The 27,386-nt window shown below is 41.2% G+C and overlaps 1 protein-coding gene across 3 annotated transcripts in view; it reads right to left on the bottom strand.

The window, feature by feature from the left end:
• TENT4B (terminal nucleotidyltransferase 4B) overlaps positions 1-27,386 on the bottom strand; it is a 41,633-nt gene that overhangs the window by 11,395 nt on the left and 2,852 nt on the right. For 2 of the 3 annotated variants that reach the window (XM_082770216.1, XM_082770215.1), the window contains exons 2-5: positions 9,704-9,827; positions 4,724-4,770; positions 2,086-2,206; positions 982-1,089 (exon numbers count right to left, since the gene is read on the bottom strand). In XM_082770216.1, coding sequence (XP_082626342.1) covers positions 982-1,089; positions 2,086-2,206; positions 4,724-4,770; positions 9,704-9,827 — 400 coding nt within the window. The remainder of the gene's footprint in view (positions 1-981; positions 1,090-2,085; positions 2,207-4,723; positions 4,771-9,703; positions 9,828-27,386) is intronic. The other variant, XM_082770217.1, reaches the window with a different exon arrangement.

Raw genomic sequence — 27,386 nt, 5'->3', positions numbered from 1 at the left:
CTTAACTAAAAATAAACTTGCAGAGAATAACAGAAACGTAACCACCCTCTGTGCTGCAGAAAAAACAAATACAGATTACCTGTCCATCACAAGGCAATGTGACAACACACAAAATGTAAAAACTGAAAGTAACTACCAAATTTCAGGTAGGTGTCTTGTGATAATGACGTTACCAAGGCATATGCACGTGATTTATAATCCTGATGATTTAAAGTGCTTGCTTTACTCAGATTTAGAGTTTTCTGAAGAATTTTTATTTGCCTAACTGTTGAAATACTTTCCTACTGTCTGTTAATTTGTTTAAAAAATAAACCAAACACAAAATAAAGCACTCAGTAGTAGAAAAGCAATACCAAATCACTAAAATGATGCACTAAATGCACTTCATATCTCTACACAAAGCATGAAGATCCAGATACAATTTTCTGCTGTAAGACATTAACCATGAGTGTACAATGCACTGAGTAGAGGAAGAAAAGTAAATGAGTATAAACACATTTTAATACATCCTATATATTAAACAAAAATATTGGCAATGGTACCTACAAGATAGCTGTCAGTGAACTCCTGAACAGTAACTTGTTAAATCTAACTTATTCTACTTAATTGGCATTTGTACACTGGAACAACAGATACTCAGTCTAGAACAAGATTATTCCTCCTTGCTGCAGGAATGCAGAGTGATACTGATTTATGTTCAAGGAGCCACAGCTAGAAGAGAACATCCAAAGTCAGTATTAGTGTGTTTTCCTTAGTCACTGTATCATTATGACTTCTCCATGTGTACTTTCTTTGTATGTTTTGCTATCTACATGCCTTTTAGTGCAATGCAGCAGAAATCTAGGAACTTCATGCAACAGTAACAGCAAAAAAATAATTGAGTGAAAGTGTATCTGTAGTAAGGATGCAGTCAAAGTAAAACAGAACCAAATTAACTCATCATATGTTCAGCTCTATAGCTCTATCATAGTGTTGCCTAACCTTGATAAAATCTTTGATGAGCTGGGCTGCTTTAACCCCATTCTGTACATTAAAGCTGATATCAACTTTTACTTCAGTGAAGGAATCTGTCAGTTTAATAATAGGTACCTGCAAAAGAAAGAAAGATTAAGTCAACACAGACTCCCAAGACACATTTGGTTTCATTAATGACTTCAGTAAAACTGAAATATTTTATGAATTGCAGAGGAAGTGGATAAAGAGAACAGGAGGACTTCTATCTAATTATGAACTCACTCTCCTTGCCAATCTGTTCAAATAGATGTTGATTTTATTTTTAAATTCATATATGCTATTTCCAATTTGCTCTTCTGTTTTAACTGAACTTAACACTTCAGCTTCAAATTATTTATTTTGCATTGTTTTTAGTCAGTTTCTGGTGCAGAAGCATAGTTCTATTGGGAAAAACAAACACCAGAGGGAGACAAATGCTTAAGAAATAAAGATAAATTGTAACAGACATCCTCTTAAGAAAAAAACAGATTCCTCATCAAAATGATCTTTAAATAAGAAGCGCAAGGTACTGAGAGCACTCTAATATATCTCCATCTGTGTGGCTTCCAAATTATCTCTTTTACTAATAATAGCCATTAGTTAGACACCTGTTTAAACCCTTGCCATAGTTTTATAATAAGCAAAAGATAGGATGTTATAATGGAATTGATCCTATCCTGCACAAGAAACACCCCTAAATGTTCATATATGCCTGTACTTATTACTTATATATGAAAATGTATTGTGTTTGCTTGCTTGCAATAAATATATAGCATTTACTTATGTACTAACTCAGTCCAGAAATTCCAAATCTGATCACATTAATTCTAGCATGACTAGCATAACTACATTTGAAAGCAAGCACGTGCTGTATGGAAAATCCAAAAATATTCCCCAGCAGAAGAAATGCTTCTTTTGTGACAGTATCAATTATTTTGTCAGCAAAAAAAACCTGCACTACATAAAAGTGTTCTGTTTTGAATCTATACATATATATTCTGCTCTTATGATAATTCATCCTTTTAAGAAAGATCTTTCTTTGACTGGAAATTTAGCTTAGAACAAGGAAACACCCTCCTTCCCCAAACTTACAGTTGCTTTATCTAAAACCTTTACTGAGTTTTCATCTGCTACATTGTGCTTTCTAAGAGCTTCTTCCAGCGTCCAAAGAGGTAATGTCTCCCACTTCCCAAACACAACTAAATCAATATCACTGAAACAGAAAGAAAACAAGAGTTATATTCAAATTAAAAGACCAATACACCAAAAAGACAGACTACCCACACATAACTGGAAGAAAGTTCATGGAATGATAGCTTAACCAAGAAATTTATTCTTGTTTTGTCTTAGGAAAGGGGCGGGGATAAGCCCTTAAACTTGGGGAGATATAGAACATTTCAGATTACCAAGGAGAGCTATACATATCGATCAATTGGCTTGCCTGGCAGAAAGCCAATACCCACTCACCCCCCCAAAAAAAACCTGAAAGCATTCTGGGGGCCTTTTCATAACTTGAAGGGGGTTTTCTGGGTGATCAGAGCATCAGAGTGGGCAGGTGGTAAGCAGCTGATGGGGAGCAGGGAAGAAGCGAGAAAAACACAGCAACTTTGACTTCAGGAAGCAACAAGCTGTTAAATAACATCAAATCTGCTAATTAACCTCACTCATTAACTCAACTCCTTGAAGAAGTGCCTCTGCCCCTCTATGCTTCCCCCTACGCACACTGACATTCATATAGAGGGAACTGTAAACTTAATTCCTCTTTGCTCCTCAACTTCTTTCCTCTATCTCTCCTGCTTGGTTGGGAACATAAAGGCGGCGAGTGTACAACCCTACAGTTAGAGCAGCCAGCCACTGCAGTAATAGGGACCTGTTACTGACATAACAGAAAACGCCAACAAATTTAGGAATGCTTTTTTTTTCCTCCTGCACCGTTTTTACAGGTCTGCCCATTCACATATAACGATGCTTAAACAATCTCGAAGTGTTCAAAGAAACTACATCTGCCTTAGACAAAACATCTCCCGCCAACAACTCATGTCAGCAACAGGCAAGTTCAGCACCAGTTCAGCTGCATACCATTTAGCTGACAAGGACAGGCAGCATTCAGTGAGTTTCAGAAAACTATGTTTAAAACCTGCTTGGAGAGCAGGAAATGGTGCTGAACACTTCTCTCCTAATTTACCTAAACTAAATGAGTGTTAAACCTACTCCTGTTGCTGACGGTTAGCAGTGGGAGACGTTTTTCTGATGCACACCGAGACAGAAAAGGCAGCTCTCTCATCACCTCAAGTACACCTCAGTGTTACCTACAAGATAACATAGAGATCCAGCAGCTGAACAAGCATGTATGCAAATCCTCAGTATCAGCTGAAGTAAAAGAATATCAGACAAACTCTAACAGAGTAACAGAATTAAAAACACACTGTAGGTCTTTCTGAATCTAAGAACCTGACATCTAGATTAACTATTGACTCCCTGATGAGTGGGCAAAAACTGTGGCAAAGGGGAGCTCTGTTGGAAGGCAACACTGAATTAATTACCAACACGAGGATGTTGGTTAATTTGAAAGTCTGGGAAAGTACTGCCACAGGCACTTTTTTCTGTAGGCCCGTACTGTTTTCAGAATATCCACATTTGTTCTCCACCAAATACTCAGCTGAAACTGATACGGAGGAAAAGTAGTACATGAAATCAAACAGAAAAGAGTAAACTTTTTTTGTTATTGCATCAGCTTCAAAAAAGTAAATACAGTAAAGAACTATAGCTATCACTCATGAGGACAGAAATCTCTCTCTTGAACTACCAGCATATGAGTTCAACCAAGCCCTTCTATAATCTACAAAAAAAGGCCAAGAACAAAGCTAAATGTGAAAACAATGTATATTTGTAGACCTCACTTTTAATCTCCCAAATAAAAAATGAGTAGTTCAGCTTTCCCACAACTCCTTAGACTAAAACAACCCACACAGTATCTCTCTTGATATGACAGACACTTTCTTTTCATTAGGAGACAAAACCACTCAGGTATCACTTGCAGTCAGTAGTAGGTATTAATTCCTCATGTACCTAAAGAATATTTTGGAATATTTACAGAACTTCAAGTGTTAACCTCAGACTCATGCTATGTAAATGTGTTTATCCTCTGCAGCCATTTAAGTCTTTTATACTATTTCTGTCAAAAATATTTACATTTTCTATACAGAGGACACCAATGAACAATAAGTTGTTGTTTTTTTTTTTTAGTGAAAACTAGGACTAGATTTTGAAAAGGCAGAGATTGACTATTGTACAGATTTCACAAAATACAACAAATCAAAACAGTACTATGTGCAATCTTTTATCTTCAATGCTAACATTAACAAGGTAATGTTACATATTTTGATTTAACTGTGGAGATGCTGAAATCCAGCTTTCCCTTTTAAGACTAAAATTATTTTGGTTCAGTCACTTAATGAAGCCAAATCACAAAATAAGCCTTTTTCTTTTTTGACAATTCTTATCTTTTTCTGATCCTTGTAAAATCTATATAGACACATATTACTGTTAGTAGTTCTGATTATTGTGTTTCTATCCATTTTGCAGAGTGTTAATAGGTTAACCCTGTCTTAATTCAGCAAGCATACCCACAAGTAACAGCTATTAGGAGATCAGGTAAATCACTACAAAGGCACGGATTCCTGAGGGTATCTTTTTACTTGTGTGGAATTTACACTGTAAAGTTACTAACCTCGTAGGTAAATATAAACCAGTTTTAAAACTTCCAAATATCTGCACCTGAAACACAAGAACAGTATATATGAAAACAAATTTTCAGACTTCAGAAGACAAACAAATTCTATTAAGTTGCATGGAGGGATGGCTATTGCAACCCTCCATTGGTAGATTTTGGTATTGCTAACAGGCACATTACGAACAGAAGTACTGTCACAGCATTTACATCTTCAGTGTCGTACAAACAATTAATCTTCATTATTATCACCCACATAAGTACAGATAATAATGTTTACAACCTTGACTTTTCTCCTACAAAATCTTCTTTGTAATGGCAAAACTTTTCACCATGAAAACTTGGCAAAAGCCATAAACCAAAAGATTTAAAAAATGAAACAAACAAAAAACGATGACTGACAGAACAACAAAACCAAAACCAGTATTAGTTCTATTTGTTTTCTTGCTTTTGTATCTTAAAGTATACCCTTTAGCTTTTAAACAAATTTTCAAATTTAGGTTTAATATATTTCCACTGCTCTGCATACTTGAAAAAAAAAAAAAAAAGTAATTTTTTTCTTTCTGAATTATAGAGCAGGTAGCACAACTCTGGTATTTACGCTTCAACAACAACAAAATAGTTTCAGGAATTTTCGTATCACACAGATTTAGTTCACCTTGCTGGATTTTTCCTAGCACCAGAGGCTTAAATGGCCAGGTATCTTTTGTAAGCTGTCCAGAACCACATTCTCATTAATGTAGCTAAGCCTCACTGGGAGGTCGGACTCACATGCTGAGTCTCCAAGGGGGACTGGTGAGACTTCAAAGGAAAGATACCTACACATTTGGACTAATTTTCAACCAGACTGTCTTCTGATGTGTTTCCTGGAGCCACCTAACAGAGTTATGTATTCCGCTCTAATGAGTCTCACAAACTAGCTTGATTTCCACTATCTGTATGTCAAGTGACCCACTTTTTGTTTTTCTCCTTTGGGATAAGAAAAAAGGGGAGATGGGAAAAAATGATGTTCTGTAAATAAGTGCCTTGATAGTTTAAGAGACTAAAAAGCAGTATGAGTGCTTCCTGTTGATTATTTTACGTTACTTCACACTTTAACCCTTCTCACCTCCACCTCCAACAAAAAGCACACACTTGCAGTAAATTTATGTTGAAAGTTCATAGCTCTTCACACTAGAAAAGACTGCAAGAGATGTTACTGTGCTAGTATCAATATTTTACTAGACCTTGACAAAAGCATAAAGGCATGACAAAGCTAGGAATGTAATAAAAACATTATTTTTTTCTTAACACAGGATAATAAAAAAAGCATCCTCTGTCAAACTGTTTGGGTCCAGTCAAACCAGGATTTATTCTGACACCAAAGAAGTCTGAAAAGTACTTTTGCACAATAAAACAAACAGTGATGGGTTCAGAAGTCTAAATATGCTTTCACATTATCAAACAAAATAGTGTCTTCAACTGAACAGCAAAGAAAGCCTTTATTGAATAAACAATCCTGAAAGTATTCATAAACTTACTGATACAACATATATGACCTTTACTGAAAGGAATGAGAGAACATCTGCTATTGTACAATAATTTGGAGTATGAGAAACACTGAAATATTATAAAAGACACCCACACCCACACTTCAATCCCTTTCTCACCAAATTGGTAGAGATTGAAAGGGAAAAGTGGGGAAGTCAGAACAGAAATTTAAAAACATGTTGATTTATTATCAAATTAGAATCATAACCCACAGTAGCTGTGTAGCCATTTTCATGTTTAAAGCATCCCAAAAGCAGGATACTGTTATGTCATGAGAGACATAAACGCTGTTTTCTGTGGAGTGCCAACACTGATGATTATATTTTTTTCTATGTGGACAGAGATAAGTATTTGCATCCCTAATATTTCAGAGGACTGTAACGGACTCTTAGTGCTGTATATTATTGTTAGTATTTATCCTATACTTCCGCAAATTTGTTCATGTTAAATTCCAAAGTTCCTGAAGGAGCTTTACGGATGCTGTGTCCAAAAATATCCTCACTATGCAGAACAGAACTTGGAAACTCACAAAATCTTGTGAAGTCCTTGCTAACAAAATCTCCCCCCCCCCCCCAATCAAAACAAACAATCTATCAATCTATCCATAGCCAATTAAAACTCCTCTTTCTGCTATGCTGTTAAGTTCAAACACTGAATTTTCTGAAGGCCATGAAAATAAATAGGGTTCATCTTCCTAGTTCTATTGCCGATCAGTGCATTTTCACAACTGAAGTGCATGAGGTATGCAGCATGACATCTGCAAGGCCACAGACTACTCAGACACAAAGTTGAAGACATTATGACAAACGTATCCTAAACTCTATTGTCTAAGTCAGTATTTATTCAATACTCAGTTTTTCACATTCAACTGGTCAAAAAAACTTTGTCTTAAAATGCCTTAATTTAATGTTTTGGGTTGCTCAGTTTCAGTGTAATTAAAGCCTTTCTTACGGTCAGAGCATTGCTGATGCCAAGAACAGTTCTCACTTACTAGGAATGTTTCCTTCTAAGCACATTCCCTTGAGTAAGAGAGCAAATGACACAATTGCTAATTTCTATAAATAAAGTAACAGCTTAGGACACCTAGTTTTACCCCCCCCCCCCCATCTGTTTTTTCAGCCTTTCCCTAAGTGGAACAGGAAAAAAATATAAAAATGTGCATGCACACATTCTACACTCTCTTTTTACAGTTAGATTCATGAAGCCCAATTTTACTTTTCTTGGTATCTGAATTTTAGAGTGTCTTACTAAAGCGGTTTAGTGAAAAACTACAAACTAAATGTGTATGTTTAACTTAAAAGTTTATTTTAGCTGGATTTGCTGCATCTATCAGTCAAAATGAACAGCTTAAACATTAACTTATCACCTTAGACTACAGCTGAAGCTGACGACATTGGACCAGACAGCAGTCCACCTTCTCAAAGTATGTACTCAAATCTTCCAAGTAGCTAAACCAATACAGATTTTCGAAAGGTTAGTGATTAACTCAAATGGCTAAAAAAAAATCCAAAAGACCATCAAAGTTGAAGACAGTTAGCTCAGCAGTTAGTTCCCAAGTAGGTCTGTAAAGTATTAGAAAAATGACATTACAGTAACTGCCAGGCTATAAGCTGGCATGCTTCCCATTCTTAAAAAGATTATGGGCTTTGAAAAACAGTATCAGTAGGTTAGATAACTGTTTTCTCAAGTCATACTTTTTTTTTGGTTTTGTTTTAAATATAGAATACCTAGCTAGCTTTTACGGGTCAAGTCTGTCCTACAAATGCTTAGAGTACCTTGGGAAGCAGTAAGTCCTTGTGTACTATTCAAAATGTCAGCAGTAACAAGGGAAGATCCCATGCTAATAAATGCACTCGCCCCATTATGCTAGGAAGCCTGCAGCATACAAACTTGTCTGGAAATAGTAGCACCTAGGCTGAAGCAAATTTTGGGGGGTGAAATCCACTACTACAAGACTTTGGCAAGGTCTATCATGGTTAGAACTGTTCAATGCCAGCACAGTTTCCTACACTACTTCTTGTCACACTGGCACCCTGCTACTCCTGCTCTTCAGCAGCGCCTACAGCACTGGGTCTCTTGGTTACAGGAGAGCTATATAATACCTGTGAGATATGCTGGTGGCTGACACAGTTCCCTTGGAAAAATCTCTGCTTTTCCTCAAAGAGAAAATTACCAAATATGTAATACTGACTATACCAATCCTCTGTAATTCTGTAACAAAAGCTGTGATGGAGCAATGCGCTCCTTCCATGTTACACATCACTAACACGTCCGTAACATGAACCACGAGAGTGTATTTTACACACACACACAAAAAAAAAACACACATACATGTACAGCTCATACAGAATTCCATCAGTCCTTCTGCCAAATTCTAAAAACATTTTCCAAAAAACAGGTTAAGAAGATCTGAAATGAACAGTGGGTTAAAGTCACTCATGTCGTAACATTACCTTTTACTGTGGCAGGATCAAAGAGCATTCCTTATAATAAAGATTTCTGCTGTCTGAATTTGGTTTGCTATTCTAGTTAACAAGTCCTTATTTTCAGCTACTGTTATCTATATTTATCTTTAGATAAATGACTGAGGCTACAGATCTGCATTCTGGAAACGAACATGTTAGTAGAGGGATGCAATTAAACTAGAGTCAGTTATGCTAAAAATCCAATGTTGTCTGCATAAAAAACATCTTAAGATGTAAAAGAAACTTCTCTAGCTTCCCTTTAATCCATTCTTTATTGAAAACAAACAGAACTAACAAACAACCTCCCCCCCCCGACATACACACAGAAGCATAGCTGTGCAGAGGAGAAAATCTTGTTTTGACTGTACAAAGTCCTGGCAAAAATCTACCTTCAATGGAAAGACGCATTAGAGGTTTAAAGCTCAATATACAGCAGAGATCTATAGCTTGTTTCTTCCCATACAGAAACCTGGTTTCTTTACATTTGTAAGATATTTCAATTTAGTTTCCCTGCCTATTAAAAACAGCAGCCTAGATAGCACGGCATTGCTGGCATTCCAGCTTACAGACCTACTCAAGACTGCAGGTCTTTGGACTACAAGTCCTGCAATACAGACTTTTTCAGTCAAGCTATGAGTTTCAGAAGCTTTTTTTTTTTTTTTTTAACATCACTTTTTATATGCATGCATGCCTGATATGTTTCCATTAACCTTAATGAATATTAATGAAACTGAACATTGCCATACTTTATGCCCTTTCTTTGATACAGCAGGTTTAGCTCATCTTTGTTCTTTCTGTTCTTAGGTGTGATATAAAACGTTGACCTATATTATTCTACAAATAAACATCACCTCTCTCTCATTTGACTAGAAAGCCTTTTTTTTCAGAAGAATAAACAGTGTTTTCATTATTCAGTACTTTACAAACTAAATAGACACATAACGTTGCTATTATATTTTAACAAATACAATAGTATCCTACTCACATCTGCATTAGGCCAGAGCTCCTTTATAACGTTTTCTATCCTGTTCACCACTTCCATCCGCATTCTTTCCTCTTCATGTCTGGGAGACATATACTTATAAAAGTCAATGATTTCTTCATGGAGACTGAAAGAAAAAAAAAAAAAAAGATCAGAAAGTCAGGAAAAAAAACACAGAAGAATGAAATTGCAACTACTCTAATCAAACATAACTTTTAAGCTCAGTTTATGAGTACAATGCAATTAAAAAAAATGAATTCACGCTGCTTAGTAAGGTTTAGTCTCCCCATACAAACTTGCATCATACATCAATATTGTACTGCATTCGCTGAAAGTACGGAAGCAAATCTAAACCCAAGTACCTTCGATTCACGTTAGAAGTCGCGCCATGTATTTTAAAGTCAGCGTTATACAGGAACGCTTCAGTCTTCAGCTAAGAAAGCAGCTGCGAGCTCAAAGTACACACTGCTCAACAGCTTAACCAGGAGGTTTTCAGCCAACGCTTTGCAGCCTGCCCCTTGGCACCAGTAGGGTCGTTTCAGGCATCAGCCTGTATCCAGCACCGAGCTTGCAAAAAAAAGTTTGCAGTAACTGTGCCAGTACTGGAGCTAGGAAACCTGCCTCGTCTACTGTTTAGACAAGACACCAACTAAGCATGCATTCTCTCCTTGGAACACGCAGACAAGCAGCAGTGGTGGCTCAGAGGAGTAAGTGCCGGAGAGGCAGCTAAGCACTGCCTCTGGCAGATGGGAGCTCCCAGCCTGCCTGGGAGACGCACGTGTGGTAAGTTACATTCAGATTGCCTGTGATCAGAGCTGAAATAGCAATGTCTTCATACAGTGCCACGAATTTCTAGGCTTCTGTAATATCATAAACACATCATCATCTTGACTAACAATGTATTAAAAAAACAGACACAAACAACCTCTTAATTCCAGTAAAACGCAGAGGAACTCTGGCATTGAGTAGCTAAATTAATGTAATTTGCTTCCTGCAATGATCATTATAGTTACAGGTATTTTTTTTGTTTTTTTTTTTTTTTTAAATGGATTGTTTCTCAGTACCAAGTACAAACACATCTCTCCTTAAAGCTCTGAGGGATCATCAAGGGAGCAGTTCATTAAGAGCACGTCCTTAGATCAGACAGGGAATCCAGCGTTGCCCCACCGCGTACACATCCACATAAACCACATGTTAATCACTGCAAGTTGTACACAGGTGTCAGAAAAACAGATTAAATACAACTTTCAGATGTTGTATTTAATGTTGTTTAATAAGATGTTGTAACAGAGCCCAAGTAAGGACAGAACCCAACCCATCCATCTGCCTTGCGCCCCTCAGCGCCATGTGCCACCACAACACCAGTGTCTTTCCCCAAGAGACTGAGGAATAAAATACCTGCATCACCTTTGCCGAGCATTTATGGGAATTCCCCCCCAACACCCGCAGGGCAACAGTGCTAACAGTCTATTAGCTTGAGCTGGCAAACACCACAGGCTCTCTGCAGCTAATGCAAGGAGAAAAGTGCCTCTGAACGAGTTTGTCCACGGGGAGACCCTGAGGGAGAAGCAATACAGCTGCTTGAAACCTGCACTGGGTGCAGCTTCTCCTCCGGCACCTGCCGAGGGAGCCTTCGAGCCTGGACTGGCTGGAGCAGCCTGGCTGCACCCACAGTATGCACGATTTGGCCCAGAGCAGTGTTTTTAACAAGATGAAGCACACACAAACACTGCTGTCAGGGTATTTGATGGCAGGAGCCCTGCTGGGACAGCTCCCCCCGAGGGAGCCTGTATGTATCAGTCAGTGCATTCCTTGGGAGCACATAAAATACCTGTCTGCATCTCTAACTGGGATCAGTCTTACTCTTCAGGAGTCACAGACACTTTGATGGCAAAGACAAGAAATTAAGCAGTACGCAAACACACAGAAACTTGCATCACATGCACACCGACTGGTACTACACAATGCAGATACAGAAAAAAATGAAATGTGACCTTTCTCACTGATAGAAGACCAGCTTTAAGACTACCAGAGGACGAACACCACAGAACACCACAGATAACCCGGATCTCGGCACCCCCGGGATCCCACGCTGCCCGGACAGGGCCACCTGTGCTGCACAGGATCGCGGCGCTCAGGCGGCCGGCAGGAGCGGTCAGGGCTTACATCTACACCTGGAACTGCACTTCCCTGCCAGCAAAAACTGCTGCCAAGAAGTAAGAGAATGATTAATTAAAGCCACGGCAAACAGAAGCAGCAACACGCAGATTTCAGAGCAGTACGACACGACTTAGTAGCGTGACTCCAATTAATGCGGAGTTAACTCAACTTGTATTGAAAATTAAAACTCAAGGTTATTCACTGTCTTAATCAACATCTATTACAGTCACTGTTTTTCAAAACAATTTGTTTGGATTAATGGAGGCTGTTTACTGGAGTCTCTAGTGGAATTTTATATCTTTAGCTGAAATGAAGATCAAAGAGACTGAGAAGTTATTTTTGGCATCCTAACAGTATTTTATTATTTAACGCTACTACATTCATTAGTTATTTAAGATAAAAGTCCTTAAAAGGAGGCTTGTTTTTAGAAGGAAATTACACTGTAATAAACCCGATTACACTATGCAGGGATATTTTATTTGGCTTTATAGTTGTATCGAAGCTACTGACACCCAAGACCTACTTGGATGCACGAAGAGTTCCTTGCAATGCATAGGAACATTAGTTTACTCTATTTATTACAGCAAATAGCAATAAACAAGGGCATCTTAGTCCTGTATTGCAGGAAATCTTAACCTTTTGGAAAAAAAATCTTATACTTTCTCTATGTTTTAAAACAAAGTACTAGCCGCATCATATCCCGTTTTAAAACCTTGAAAGCTGACTTCATTTGAGTTTTACAGACCAAACAGAACTGAAGTAACAGAAAACAGATGCCACTAAATACAGTGGATTATAGCATTTGTTATGTTTACCTGACAGAGATAACGATGCAACATTAAAAAATAAATGCTGGTCAAAAAGCTGTAATCACAAGAACTTCCCATTGTAACGTCACCAAATCACACCGTGAGGAACACAAAGGCTGTTAGACTGGCACTGTTTAGGTGGAAAGCTGCAGCTCTTGTACCAATGCAAGTGATACGGAACACAGGACGTTAGATTTCTTTCTCAGTTTGATCACACCTCACTTTCTTTCGCAGCACAACTTGTGGGCTCTACAAATGCAACTCGGGATTCTCCAACTAGTTTACGTGTCCAAGATGACGATATTCTGGAGGACAAATCCTTCTGCATGTTTGCCAATTGATTAAAAACAGTCACATACAAACAAAATGTTATTTCTGTTTCAAATGCACTGCACAGAGAAGATACGGGTCCATCACATAAGTTGGACTACATTCTTCAGTTGCCCGAGGCATAAAGCAGCACAACTCACTATTACAAGTCCCGAACTGGAACCAGGAGTGACACTGGCAGTCACACTGCTTCACAAACATTGCTGGAGATGCTAGAAGTATTGTTTCTGTGCACTGGGATCTTGATACAGACTAAATGATTGGCCCGCTGTGCTTACAGGTTTCGACAGCTTGGAGGGAGCCAGCCAGACGTAAGCCATTTGCAAGCCTTGCCAGTGGCTGCCCCAAGTTCACACCTAGCCTGGCCCTTCCCGTCCTGCCCTGAGCAGCTGCGAAGCAGGCAGCAGTCACACTAAGCAGAGCCGCCAGCAAGATACAGATAATTCTGATTTTTTTGTTATTATTATTAATAAACAGAAGAGCAGTTAAGTGTTGCCATCGTGTGCCAACATGCAGTGTTATGCTAACCAGAGAAATAAGTTTTAATTGAAAAGTTTCCTGCTTTTGTCATTCCAGAATTGCATTATTATTCCACTCTCCTTTGGCTCTTCTTCACTTTTCATTTCACAAGAGAAATTATGCAGGCATGCACGTTCTAATTTCTCTAGTAAGGGTGTTACCCGGAGCTTCTGCTCCAACTGTTCAAAACGACTGAGTTAAAAATTCTGCTCATCTGTCCCAGAGAGCTTCTTCTGCCTTTGCCACATCTATATCTCTGCACTGGAAAGGCTATCTGCAACATCACTGAAGAGAATTTAAAACACTGGATATTAACTACACGTAAAAATAATAATAAAGAAAAAGCGTATGGTGCTCATGTACTACAATTTATTCTACAGGACTTTCTGAAAGAAGCCCTATTTTTGGAGTGATGAAAACTTATATTATTGAGAACCTCTGTGGACTGAGGGCAGAAGCAAGCAATGAACACACAGACAACTTTTGTCTCCCCAAACTCTATGTTTTAAGATGAATCACTTCTGATTTCAGAGTTTATTGATTTTATACCCACACTTGGATGGGATATTTACAAGGTACTCCTGTAGCACTGAATAAGTCTTTTGTATCTGAATTCTCTTTGGCTGAATAATTCCCATCTGACTGTTTAGTCTCCCCTACCATTTTAAGTATTCTCTGAAGGAAAAACAACAACAAAAGAATGTAATGCAACAGAGAGAAGCAACATAGCATTTCAGTCTCCGGGGAAGGAGGAACCTTAGGCATATTAACTTCTTGGAAGCATCAATACTAAGAGCCCTAACTGCATCCATCCCTCTGCTCCAGTTAGGAAAACCAGTGTTGCACAGGAGGAGAACAATTTTGGTCTGAAGCTTCCTTTTAATAAGATGGCGGCACTGTTTTTGGAACTGTCTAAAAACAAACAAACAACAAAAAAAAAAAAAACACAATTACGGCAGGGATTTCTGATCCTTTAGAAGTTTGATGAACTTGAAAGCTTGTCCATCTCTTATTTGGTTCTGAAGGGTCTTTGAACAAAACTCTGAGACAAAGGAAAGACACTGGCAGCCCAATCCTTTCCCCCCGTTATTATTAGCAGTAGTAGTTCAAAAGTAACACCAGCACTCTACAAGATGGGGAATCCAACAGCTTCCCGAATTCTCTTTCAATTTTAATACTTAGCTCCCACAAGCCTAATAAATAATTTCTAGGTTACTATCACCATCTACATGCATTCAGTAACAAAGCAAGAACAAGAGTAGACACTGTAAAGAGCACAAATTATTTTGCCTACCTTCAATCTCACACAAAAACAAACATGAGAGATGTGAAGGGAACTGTAAATACGAAGCATCTGCTGAGGTCCTCTCCCTACCACCTGTGCCTCTCTAGCAGACAAATTCTTTTAATATGTGCTAGGTTTTAAGCTACTGAGGAAACACCTAACTGCATCTGCAGGTGATTTAATAGGCAATTAAGCTTCACGATGACTGCTACATCGGCCCTGGTAAGAAACTAAAATTGCACATAATGAAGCAAACAACTTTCAACAGCCTCAGAGACTTTGACCATCACTTTTCATATCCCTGGTGACCGAACCATATCAATATACCACAGGTCACACAGCAACAGTACTGTAGCCACATATGTCCTCGGGGAACTTTAAAATGAAACAGCCAAAAAGATTTCCATATTAGTAACCTAACAGAAACAGAAAAGCTTTCGGAGGTGGGGTTTTTGATCACATTTTCCTTCAGGTAAGTTTACCTGTTTGAAATACAGCTTCACCAGGCCACCTTCTCAGAGTTCACATTAAAATAGACGTGCAGGAAAAAAAAACAGGTGCTTTTCCACCATATGTTCAGTAAGCATCACTAAAAATCTGGCTATCTGCTGCACAAAGCAGTTCCCTACGATACAAACAGAGGACTTCACTTTGCAACAAGCTAGACAAATGGGATTTATTTCTGCCCTCTTCCGTTACAGCCCAGGTGTTTGTCACCGCTCCCTGGCTTTGTGCTCGCAAGGTCTGCTATAAAAGGATTATGTGAGCCTCCCTAATCCACCTCAGGCAAAGATAGTGAAGTTAAACCCAGCACCCCCCGGCCAGCCACGCTGCCAGCTCTCCGAAGGGGCTTCCTGAGCGCTGCAGCTGCCGCTGCCACCTCCACCGGGGCAGCACGGGGCAAGCAGCTGCCAGCAGGACAAACACCTTCAGCTGGCACCCCCATGCCCAGAAGGCAGGACGAGCCATCGCTGGGGGGCTTTCAGCAGTTACCCACAAGAAGCAGGACATTACTGAGCAGCATTTGTAGTGCCGTAGATAGAAGTGCCTTTTCGCGCTGAGGGAGGGCAGCATTTTCCCAAACACCTGCGTGATGCAGGAACCCAGATCCTGTTTTCAGGACCAATGCCTTTCAAGATGAAACTAACCTGACATTAAACTTGACAATGTTTTCATGAATGGGGTTTGTACACTTTAAAAATTTATGGGGGACTGATAATAATACACATTTCTTCAGTATGGTCAACTGATAGTAATACACATTTCTTCAAATGTGGTGGAGCAAAAGATGCTACAAAAATCTGCATTACAAGACGTAAAATTTCTATCCTGTGTAAATATTTGAAAACATAGGTAGTGTAGCCCCTTCCTTCTTCTTCCCAATAAACACCATTCCCCCTAGACACACCAAAACAATGTAGCTTTTTATCTATGATCTGGATTTAAATTAACTTATGGGTTTAACTGCATCATAAAAAGCACTAAAATAACACTGCCAAAAGGAAATGGCCAAAGTGAAGCAGTCGTATTAAAACACAGAAGAAAGAAGCAATGTGGGCAGGTTTTTTCTATTCCAACTATTGAATTTAAATTGTCTCCATCATTTCAGTTATTTTTTTTATCATTATTTTATAGATCCTTTGCTTCAATCTGGATGAATACTATCTTCTTTAAACTGATTAAAACTCCAAGCGTATTCTTTGGTCAGAAACTACTATTAAAGACTGCATTTCTCAGACAACATAGAAGTGAGCGTTTTTGTCTGTTTATAAATTGCAACATGTGCTTTGTCTTCTAAAATACACTCCAGATATACTACCACAGAATCACAGAATTTCTAGGTTGGAAGAGAGTTTTTTTTTCCTAGAGAAATTTGTCTTTTAAGAGGAAAAAGATCCTACAGAACTTTAATTAGAAATTAAATGCTTGAATGAATCATACCTATAAGCAGTCTCAAATATGACTCCACAACTGATCCACTGGCTTTTAAACCCAGGCCGTATGCGTACCAAGTCTTCTGCTTCTATTCTCCCAGGCAATAGGTTGCCAAAGGAAGGAAAGTTAATGTGTGTTGTTAACAGAGGAGTTGGGGGGCGGGGGGGAGAGAGAAACTGCTACCTCAACTTTGCTGAAAGAGAAAAGGATTAACAAGAACAAGATGAAGCAGGAGGGAAAGGTTTGTGCAGGAAAAAAAAAAGTGGGACGAGTAGATAGAGAAAGGATATATCTGTTTTATTTCATAATGACAAAAAGGCCTTCAACTCTTGGTGATATCTAATTATCTTGAAACACACCAGTAATTCCAGCATCTCCTCTAGCGAGCATATGTAAAATACTACCACGAGGTTTTTCTTCCGCTGACTTTTTGAAAAGCTTTAGTCTGTTGGAATATGGTTGGATGCATAGATCAGCTATGCATTTTGCAAACTCATAATCTAGAAGACTGATTCATATTAAAAAAAAAAAAAACAAAAAACAAAAACAAAAAACAACAACACAACACCTTAGGTTTAGAGGGCAACTATTAGTATGCACTTTCTACATTCTGTAATGACAAATTGAGGTAAAATTCCAAACAGCTAAAACCACGGAGAAGTTGTAGAAGTATCTACTTCCTATAGGGAGGAATTAGTAATTCCTCAGCCTGCCAGTTTCCCTTGCTTAAAAAACTCTCATTCAATGAGCCCAAACAACAGATTTTTAAACAAGAGCTTAATGAGAAGTAAAAGTAACTATCAGTAGTAGTTTATTTTAGCTGAACTTTCCCAATAACACAGTAACAGCTGAGTTAGTGCTCAGGCTGTAACAAAAGTTACTGTCAGTACATCCCCTCAGAGGCTTGCAAAAACCCTTCTGTATCAACACAAGAAGTAAGGAAATTTGTTTGTTTTTAAGAAATTAGATCAGTTTTGCAATTGTAACTGTGGTGTTTACTGTTAAACCAGACTGTAGGAATATGGCAGGTCAGCTTCCTGTTTGGTTTCATGAATATACACCACCATGGAAGTTCTCCATACATCACTAGTACATCGCTGCTACTTTGTCAGTGCAGCAAATATTATTAAACAAACACTCAGCCTCTGATCTGCCAACAAACGACAGCGCACGCTGTCAGGGCAGAGGTGAGATGACCATACTCCCCAAAGGCTGTTGAGTACTTCCGATGGATAATGTGTGCTCAAACAAAAAATCTCCATCTGAAGACTTGGCTCTGAGCTAAAAAATCGCAGTGCAGCCCTTTCCCAGCACGGCTAAATGGCTGTGAGCATGCCGGGCTCACGCGTGCCACAGAAGCACACACAACAACCCAACGAGCCTTGCAGGGGACCCAAAGCAGGGCCTGCTCCAAAACAGAATAAATTTGAGACAAGTCGTCTGCTTTCACAGACACAGCAGGTTCTGCCTAGCAAATACTCTTCTTGCTCACAACTTGATAACTGATTTAACTTAAAAGATTAGTTAAATGAAAAGAAGGAGGGTTATGCAATTATTCACCATAGTCTCCTTCCATCAGAGTTGACTTAAACCCTTAAAGCTCCACCCCAAATGTACCCATGCCAGTCTTCAGTTGAAGAGAGACACTAATGCAATCCCAGGCTTACCATATTCACACCAAAGTCAAGTAAGAAAGATGTTTAACATCTGAGTTCCTACCTACAGCTGGTCCTGCTTACCCACTTGTCTCTGCAGCTGAGCAGCACGCACCTCTGAGTGCAGTGGTAATTCCAGAAACCCCTCACGTCCATTTGTGCAACAAGCCTGCTTCTTCGCTACTAAGTAGACAGAAGAACCAAGAACAGCATAAAACTCAAAACACCTCCATTTCATTCACACAACACTAAACATTTTTTTTCTATTATTTGTAAGTCCAATAAACAAGCTACATTTGCAGTTTAAGACCTTTTCAACTCCAGCATAGGAACATTTTCAAACGATGAAATCTGGAAAAGTATGCCACCTGGAAAGTCAGTGCACATTCCTAAAGCTTTCTTATATTTATAGTATTGGGTGGCTATTTTGAGGGGGCTAACGGGATGGAGGGTTTGGTTGCATCTTCTACATTAAAAGTATTTATTTATTTATTTATTTTTGTGAAAAGATTTGAAGTTAGCACTTACTATTTTGCACAAGGTTTTAGATTTGTATGTTAAATTTTGTCCTGGTTTCAGTTAGCACAGAATTAATTTTCTTCCTAGTAGCTGGTGGAATGCTGTGTTTTGGCTTAGAATGAGAAGAGTGCTGATAACACCCCGATGTTTTAATTGTTGCAGAGCAGTGCTTATACCAAGCCAAGGACATCTCAGCCTTTCGCTCTGTCCTGCCAACAGGCAGGCTGGGGGTGCAGTAAGAGCTGGGAGGGGACAGACCCAGGACAGGTGACCCAAACTAGCCAAAGGGGTATTCCATACCATCTGACGTCATGCTAAACAATATATAGGGGTGGCTAGCCGGGGGGAGGGGGCCGGACTGCTCGGGGTTAGGCTGGGCATCGGTCAGCGGGTGGTGAGCAATTGCATTGTGCATCACTTGTTTGTACATACTATTATTACTTTCGTATTATCACCATTGTATCATCATCATTATTATTATTATTATTATTTTCCTGTCTTATTAAACTGTCTTTATCTCAACTCACGGGCTTCACTTTCCATTTCTCTCCCCCGTCCCAGAGAGGGAGGGGGGAGGGTGAGCGAACGGCTGCGTGGTGTTTAGCTGCCAGCCGGGTTAAACCACGACAAATTTATATTCGTGTAGTAAAATAAAGTAAATATAGTAAATATAAAAATATTCGTGTAGTAAAGTAAGTCAGGACAGTGATCCTGACTTACCTGCCTAGCACATGTTCAAAACCATTCATGACTTTTACTGAACGGCAGTGACACAGTGCTATAACAGTAAGCAGCGTTGTCATATCAAGGCAAAATTTGAGTCACAGAAGTATTTTTCCCTCTCAATTTCCAAATGTTCAGAAGTCACTAGAGTGAGTGCATTTTAAGGGAGAAGGAAGAATTACACATACTATTGCAAAGTACAAGGAACATCTCAGGCAGCTTTTTACACTGATGATTTGTTATTTTTACAGTAAAGGGGTGCACAGTGAGCTATGTTTGGATTTAAAAACTCAGTATTCATTTTGGGACTCATTTATCCAATAGCATACTCTCTCAAAGGTATATACGAACTACCTGTTTGTATTCTGGTTTGTTTTCTGGAGCTCAGATACTGTCACTGGCAAGACAAGGTGCAGAGGCACTAGCATGAGCTGTGAGCAGCAGCATGCCATGCTTCCACACAACCTGCCAAATATTTTGGAGACTCATCAGCATCTTTCAGTCTGCTCGACTGCTCTGGGCTACAAGGCTCCAAACAGCAAGAGGCAGAGAAGAATAATACTTAAGCAGATCACAGAAACGTGTTCCCTGAGGTCACCTCCATTAGCTCAATGACAGATGCACACTGAGGAGCTTCGATCTCAGAACCAGGAGAAACGCTTTCTCCTCCACTGCAGCTACCAGACTCCTCCTCACAGCATCTAGAAGAGGTGGTCTCTTACTAAACCTGCAGGTCAGCTCATGGTTTGTATCTTCTTTCCCTCAGAAGGTTCAGCTTTCTGCCAGAAAGCTACCAATACAAGCCTAGAAAATACCCTTCACCGACCGAGGGTCTAAAATCTTAAAATTCAGAGAGACCATTATATGCTGAAGGATGGCTTGTAAAGGATTTAAAGCAACTACACTAACTACTGAATTCTGCTTGGACGCAAGGACAAAGTGATCTGTGTAGGGTACATTAGGGACTGTAATAGCTTGAGAGTCACAGCAGGCCGAGGCATAATAACATCAGGCAGCTGAACACTGGACCCTGCCCTAGGGTGGGACATCCCCAGACCACACACGTGTGGTACCAAATTTGCGTGCAGCCTTCTGGCAAAAGCAGCAAATGGAAATGAGGCTGTCCAGAGCTCTCCCAATATGCACTCCAGATTCATCCAACTAGTTTACTGAAACCGCTATCTCAAAATAATTTAATTAATAATCTGAACATTAAGCAGATTTGTCTAGTGTACCCAAAATTGAGTAGAAGACCTGGCAGTGGAGCCCAACTGGCCAGCTATCAGAAACCCGCAGGAGGGTCCCCGAATCTCTACAGGCAGCTGAATTGACACGCTGCAGCGTGCCTGAAGTGGAATGCTTCAGGAGCAAGTGCTGAAGTGAACTATTCCAGCATATGATGCTCAGTGACTTACTGCCTACAGGCAAATACTGCATTATACAAGAACTGAGAGGGGAAGTTTATTATTACGCAGTTATTCTATTCATCTGCTCCAAGGTACTGCTACCCTGGGAATCGCCACTGCTACTTACTGCCACTGAAATAGTATCTTTTACTACCTGGATGAGCACTGCCGCATTTGGCCAAATTGTAACAAGAGCAGCTTCAAAACATCACTGGCTAATTCAAATTTATAGAGATTTTAGCTAAGAAAATGTATAATGTAATTACAAGACAGCAACAAAAGCAAGACAACGTCGCTCTTTCTGCCTCATTTCAAAAAAGTTTAAGAGCAAAACCCAACAGCTTGATGAGACCAGCTTCTCTAGCCGAGGCTGGAAGCAGAGGTACGAGTAAGGAAGTTGTTTACCTCAGATAACTAGCTCCTCAAGGCAAAAATCAACATGAAATCGTTCTCCCAGGAGTACCTGCCAAGTATGACTCCAACAAGGAAAAATCCCCATGAATGAATGGGAATAAGGCACCGAGTCCAAAACACAACCAGAAGGCCAAGTAAACAGAAGATCCTCACAGGCTGCTTGACTCAGCCAGCTACAGTGTGACATCGCAAAGAAAATCACTAGAAACCTGTGGGGATCTCACTCCCAGCACGGCTCAGGCCTGACCTCGGGCAGCGCGGCTGCAGCCACGAGCCCACGCAGCCCCACGCGGAAGGGAATAGCTTCAAAACTGACAGAGTGAGAGAAAAAACGAAGGCAAGAGGCAAGCTGTGCTGTCACACATCCTCAGCCCGGAGCAACCACGACATCAAGAGGTCAGGCAAGGCCAGCAAGCCCTGACCGAGGCTCGCTCCCCTCAGCCCACACGCGGCCGTAAGACCAAGGCCTCAGTCCCAAAGCACCGTGAGGTGCTCCCACATGCCCTGTGTGACTGACGCCCCCGCTCTGATTACAGCGAGACATTTTATGAAGGGCTTACTTCTGCGTGGTATTTGGGGCAGGTTAATGCAAGTTCTCGCAGCATTTGCCGGGTCCGTAAACAAACAGAAGGAAAGGCAGCGACACTTGACATGTGTGCACGCAGCTCAGCCTGGCAGCGAGCCTGCGCCGAGCGCAGATGATGAGCTGAGGCTCCCAGTCACCTGTAACCACAGCTCTCCCTCCTTTGGAAGTTCCGAGAGGACTTGGTTTGCATTTGCCTGCTGTTAAAACCCACCACCTGTAGAATCACAGCATCCTGTCCGACACGCTCAGGTCAGTGCTGGCTGTCTCGTTCCTCCCTTCAGGCCCACCCATCACGCCAGTACGATGGCCCAGCAGGCACACCTGGGCATGGACTTTGATCCCAAGCCCTCTACCACTGCTTTTCAGTAAAAACCCTGTAAAATCCGGTGCAGAAGAACTAAATAAAACGCAAGACCATGCAATGCAGTATGGTGATGGGGCATTCCATACTGTAAAGCCTTCTCCAAGTAATCGCAGCAAGACCGTGCCTCTTCAGCTGCACATTGCTTCTGAATAATTCAGAGGTAGTTCCCATGCCAAGGAGGACATTACGAGACTGTCAGAGAGGCTGATCTGGAATGAGGGCTGCCAAATACTCTTAATTGTCACCATGGGAGGAAGGAAGTTAACAGATGTTGCCGATGCACCTCGGTCGGGCCGCAGGGCCAGCTCACGGTGGTGGCCGAGGAGCTGCTGCCGTCCTCCTCGGGGCTGCAGCACCCCTCAGGTACCCGGTCTCACCCAGGTTTTGTGACGTTGCTCCACAGGTCAGAGCAACAGCCATCAGGGACAGCTGACTTCAGAAGGGTGCTGAACACAGCAGCACTAATATGTTAATTGGTATTAGGTAAACAGGCTCCAGAGATTCCGCAGAAGAGGTTTCGGGCCACCTTACAAACATGAGCCCTGTTGCCTCGATCCAGCCTGCCTTGCTTTGACATCCGAAGTTCATATTCCAGGAAAAAAAAATCCTGCTGTGTTATCTGTTGTAGGTTAAAGTTTCAAAATGATTAAAGTTCAAATTACTTCTTCTTTAAAGCTACCTGTACCCTAGGAAGAATATCTGAAGCCAGCAGCCAGCTTCCTAGCTTTTACGCTTTTAATTGCTTATAGCAATACTTTGTTTAGCCCCAATTTCTAGATGAAAGGACAGAAAGCAATACACAAGTGCGACCAATATCTTGAGCACTCTTTGGCAGTTCATCCACAAGGGTAATTCAAAGGAATGAAGTCGTAATTTCAGAAATTACGAGCTCACAGCATGTTCGACTAATGAATTAGCATGCAAACTGCTCGCTAAGAACAGCGGTAGTGTTTGTTTGCTTATAACATGTATTATGCAAGATTTTCACTTTGTTTTCTTCAGAAACACTTCTCTCTCTGAGAGGTTTGCAGGTTACGTAGCAGTATCACTACCAGCACGCAAACACCTCAATACATAACGGTGTCACCTCTGTATTCTGGCATATCTGTCATTTTGGAGAACACGCTCTATATTCAGAGATGCACTCAGAATCACCAAATTATGAGGTCATGAAGAAGAAATATGAAATATTACATTATTACCTACTGAGATTGTAATGTTATGTATACAGCCTCCCAGACTGCATTTCAAAGTTTTAAGAACTCCCAAAGTAAAAAACAGATCTTACTCTCCAACCTGAAATAAGTGAGTACAAGCTACCCCGGAACAAAGTGTAACAGCAAGATGGTTAAAAAACAACAAAGCAGAGGAAAAGACAACAACATGCTTCTGTGATACAGGGCAAGGACCAGCAACACAATCCCGTGCTTCCTAAAGCTGACCTCAAGCTAACAGCTTGCCGATTAAAAAGTAAGAGCTGTAACCCCAACACAGTTTAATGTGATACTGATAAGGATTTGGGGTGAGCAGGTCCCCTTTCTCCAACTGCACACTGCTACGGAGAGCACGTATCAGCTCTTGGGAACCAGCAAACACTCAAGAGGGCACGACATGCTCTTCCTATTACTTAATATAGACATCCCCGTCCACCAAAAAAGTCCACCAAACTTCTGTTCCTTATATAGCCGCTCCAAGGTAAATAGGTGCCCAAGTCATAAACGGAATATAAGAATCGGAGCAAACAAAACAGCCCACAAAAATACATTTAAATACTCTTTCCCTGCATGTGTGGAAACCAGCAGGCCTCTGAAGTCCTCTTTAAACTGTTTAAACAAGACTTGCTGAAATTTTGGCCCCGTCCCAAGGTTCTGCAAGCTCAAACAATACTGTTATATAATATTTACAGTATATTTCCTACAGGTTTCCTCAAACTGCCTCTAGTCTAACAGTTTCATCTCCTAGGAAGCCTGCTTCTCTCTCCCAGACCCTCCAAGAGGGTAACAACAGGCTGCCACTGCTGGAGGCCGTGGGCTAACAGCTGACTTTGCGTCCATAAAACCCCGACGCCCGCCTTCAAGTACTGCAGGAGCTGTCACAAGGGTCCTGCCAGGGCCCTGGGTCACAGCACGGGACAAGACCAGGAGTGATTGGGACTCCTACCAGAGAGGCAGAAGAAAATGATTCGCACTGGACTCACGGCCCTGCAGCGTACCTGAACACTTACAGGGGTACGGAGCCAAGGGCCAGTACCGTTCTGAGACACCTCCAGGGAGCAGGCAGACTGCCACCTGTGAACGTTTCCCAAGTAGTTGATTTCTGTGCATGATGTATGTGGTGAATTCGACTGCAGCTGATGTTTTGACATCCACTTCTTCATTAGATCCCAAACGCATGCGATCCTCTAAGTGACAAAGTGCTGGAAGAGCCGCACGCACCCCTCGCTGCTGCCTCAGCAGCAGTCGCACAGATGCTCCGCGTCTGACAAGCGTGTGCTTTATTTACCTGAAGCACTTGTAGGTATCGAGCTACTGCAAGAGCAAAGCAAGTGCCACCCATGCATTTGATGTGAACTGCTGGGAGTACATGACGAAAACCAGCACGGCTGATTAGGATTTTATCACAGTTCCCTCCCCCAGTCAGGCATTCAGCCCGGCTAGACATTTTGCTGCAGGTACTCACACACACAGCTTTCTCTTCCTGCTCCAGCCCCTGTGGAAATCATGCTGCTGTGCCTGATACCAAGCAAGGGCCCGCACGAGTAAGACCTGAAGAGACACAGGGCACGTTATCTCAGACCAACTGCTGCAGCAGTGCGGCTACATGCCTTCTGGTCAGCTCAAAGCTCAATGAGCATGAGCTTGCAGCTGCCTTAGCACACTCAGCTTCTTCCAAAAAAGCGACTACAAGACATGAAAAGCTGGCATACTTCACATGAAAAAAATCCCATTACAACTTCTCCAGTAAGCACATGCGGCTTTAAGTTATTTTCTTCCCGAAGCAGTACTGGTTTTATTTCACGGTACCCTTGTAATCCAGGAGGGCAGCAGGGAACCCCCACGCCGTGCCGACCAATTCGCAAGGCTGAGCCCGCACCGGCACCCACCTCCAGTGGGGTCACGGGAGGCTCTCCCTCTGTGTCAAAGTCTCCACCAGCACTTCAAAGCGCCATGAGTTCAGCATTTCAAAACACTTTGTCTTCTGTTTAACCCAGGTTCTTCCTCAGCTGTGCACATGGCCTTTTCCCTCCTAAACTCATACATGAATCAGGGCCTTTCTACTTGAAAGAAGACTCTGGTCAAAATTATCCAGCTTCCTACAAAGTTCCCAAATCCACGTCTCCTACCTGGGAGCTGCTTATCAACTCTTCCCTTCAGTGCAAGCATCAGAGAAACACATGAGGAGATGGACCAAACTGAAGCGCTGGTCTTTATTTTTGCTGTTTTGTTGCAGTTCAGGCTTCAGCCTACGCTTGGCAAAAGTGGTCAGGCACCTGTCTCTGTACCCCAGCCACTTGTTGTGCCCTTGGAACTGTGGCACAGTGCTAACAGTTGACTATTGCCCTGGGAAGGAAGGGAATGACAAGAAAACCCTCCACAAACCCCAAAGCACAAATCCTGCATCCCTGAGTGATGCTGCCCAGAGTACCACATCCAGGTAAATTCAATTACAGTCCTCAGAGGTATGTTTGTCACCAGAAACATCATACGGATCCTGCACGACTTTAGGTTCATTCCCTGTGCTGTTTGTTCTTTTTAGCACTACTGCCTGCTGACAAAGCCCATGGAGGATGTAAGACACACGGCCTGAATGTGACCAGTGCAAAGCAATCACGGGCAGCACTGGACAATTCGTTTACAGCGGGGTTTTGGACCTCACAACGGTAGGAGTGCCAGAACTAAGGAAAGATCATGTGTAATGTGAACATCTACATTATTCACAGAACTACAAGTCTGAAAACAGATTAAGGAGAAATATTACAGATATGCCCGAATACGATGTGTACAACAGCACCATTAACTCTGCCAAAACCGGCCACATGTTGAAGGCAGCCAGCATCCCGGTACTGAGGCACGTTCACAAACACTGTGCGGGCTTTGTAAGAAACCCACCCTGAAATCAGAACAACACACTTGAAGCTTATTTCTGAATGATTTGGATATCACCTTACGTACAGATAGAGCAAACCAAGAAAATACTGTATCTCAAAAATCAAAAAACTGAGAAGACTCAAACATTTACCTGGACAGCCTAGCAGCAAACTAGTTACAGGCTGTTAGGTGTTTACACAAACTGCCCCACTAGCTAAGAATTATTGGACTGTTTTTCCAGACAGCTGATCAATGTAATTGTGTATTCAGAGCTGGTTTCACACAGCTGTACACGCAAGTGACATCCCTGCACTGGAAACGTGAATTCCACATGTCAGCTTTCAACTGTGCTTGCTGTCAAGTCAGGCCTAAGCTTTCTGAAAAGGGGACAGTTCAACAACACGGCAGCGTTCAGGAGACTCTGAATTTAAAGCCATCAGCTGAAAACAGTTATAGGATGGTAGGTAGGGGAAAGCGTCAAGCCTTTATTACATTTACCACTTGCATTGGAACAATTTAGGGAGGAGAAAAAGATACCTGTTAACACAGAAGTAGTGCCTGTAACAGAGCTCCAGTATCTTTTCCTCTCCTATCAGCTGCCAGGCATTGCCAACACAAACGCAGGAGCCCATCTCGGAAAAAAGGAATTTAAAACACATATTTCCGCCATGGCCTCATTTGCTAGGTTATGAACCTCTCTGTCCATCCTCACCATACGTGGTGATCTCAGCCCCAAGACTGCAGCTATTAAAAAGAACCATGTATGACAGGGATGGGAGCAGCTCAGCACAACCCAAGCAGCTCTGCAGGCTTCGCCACGCCTCGCCAGCAGCCAGCCAGTCACAGAACAATCTGCAGAAAATCTGAGGGTTTTCCGTGCTTTCCTGAGAGGC

Source organism: Aythya marila (genome assembly GCF_965140915.1).
Source record: "Aythya marila genome assembly, chromosome: 12".
In the NCBI taxonomy this organism is placed as follows: Eukaryota; Metazoa; Chordata; class Aves; order Anseriformes; family Anatidae; genus Aythya; species Aythya marila.
This window is presented reverse-complemented; position numbering and strand designations above follow the sequence as displayed.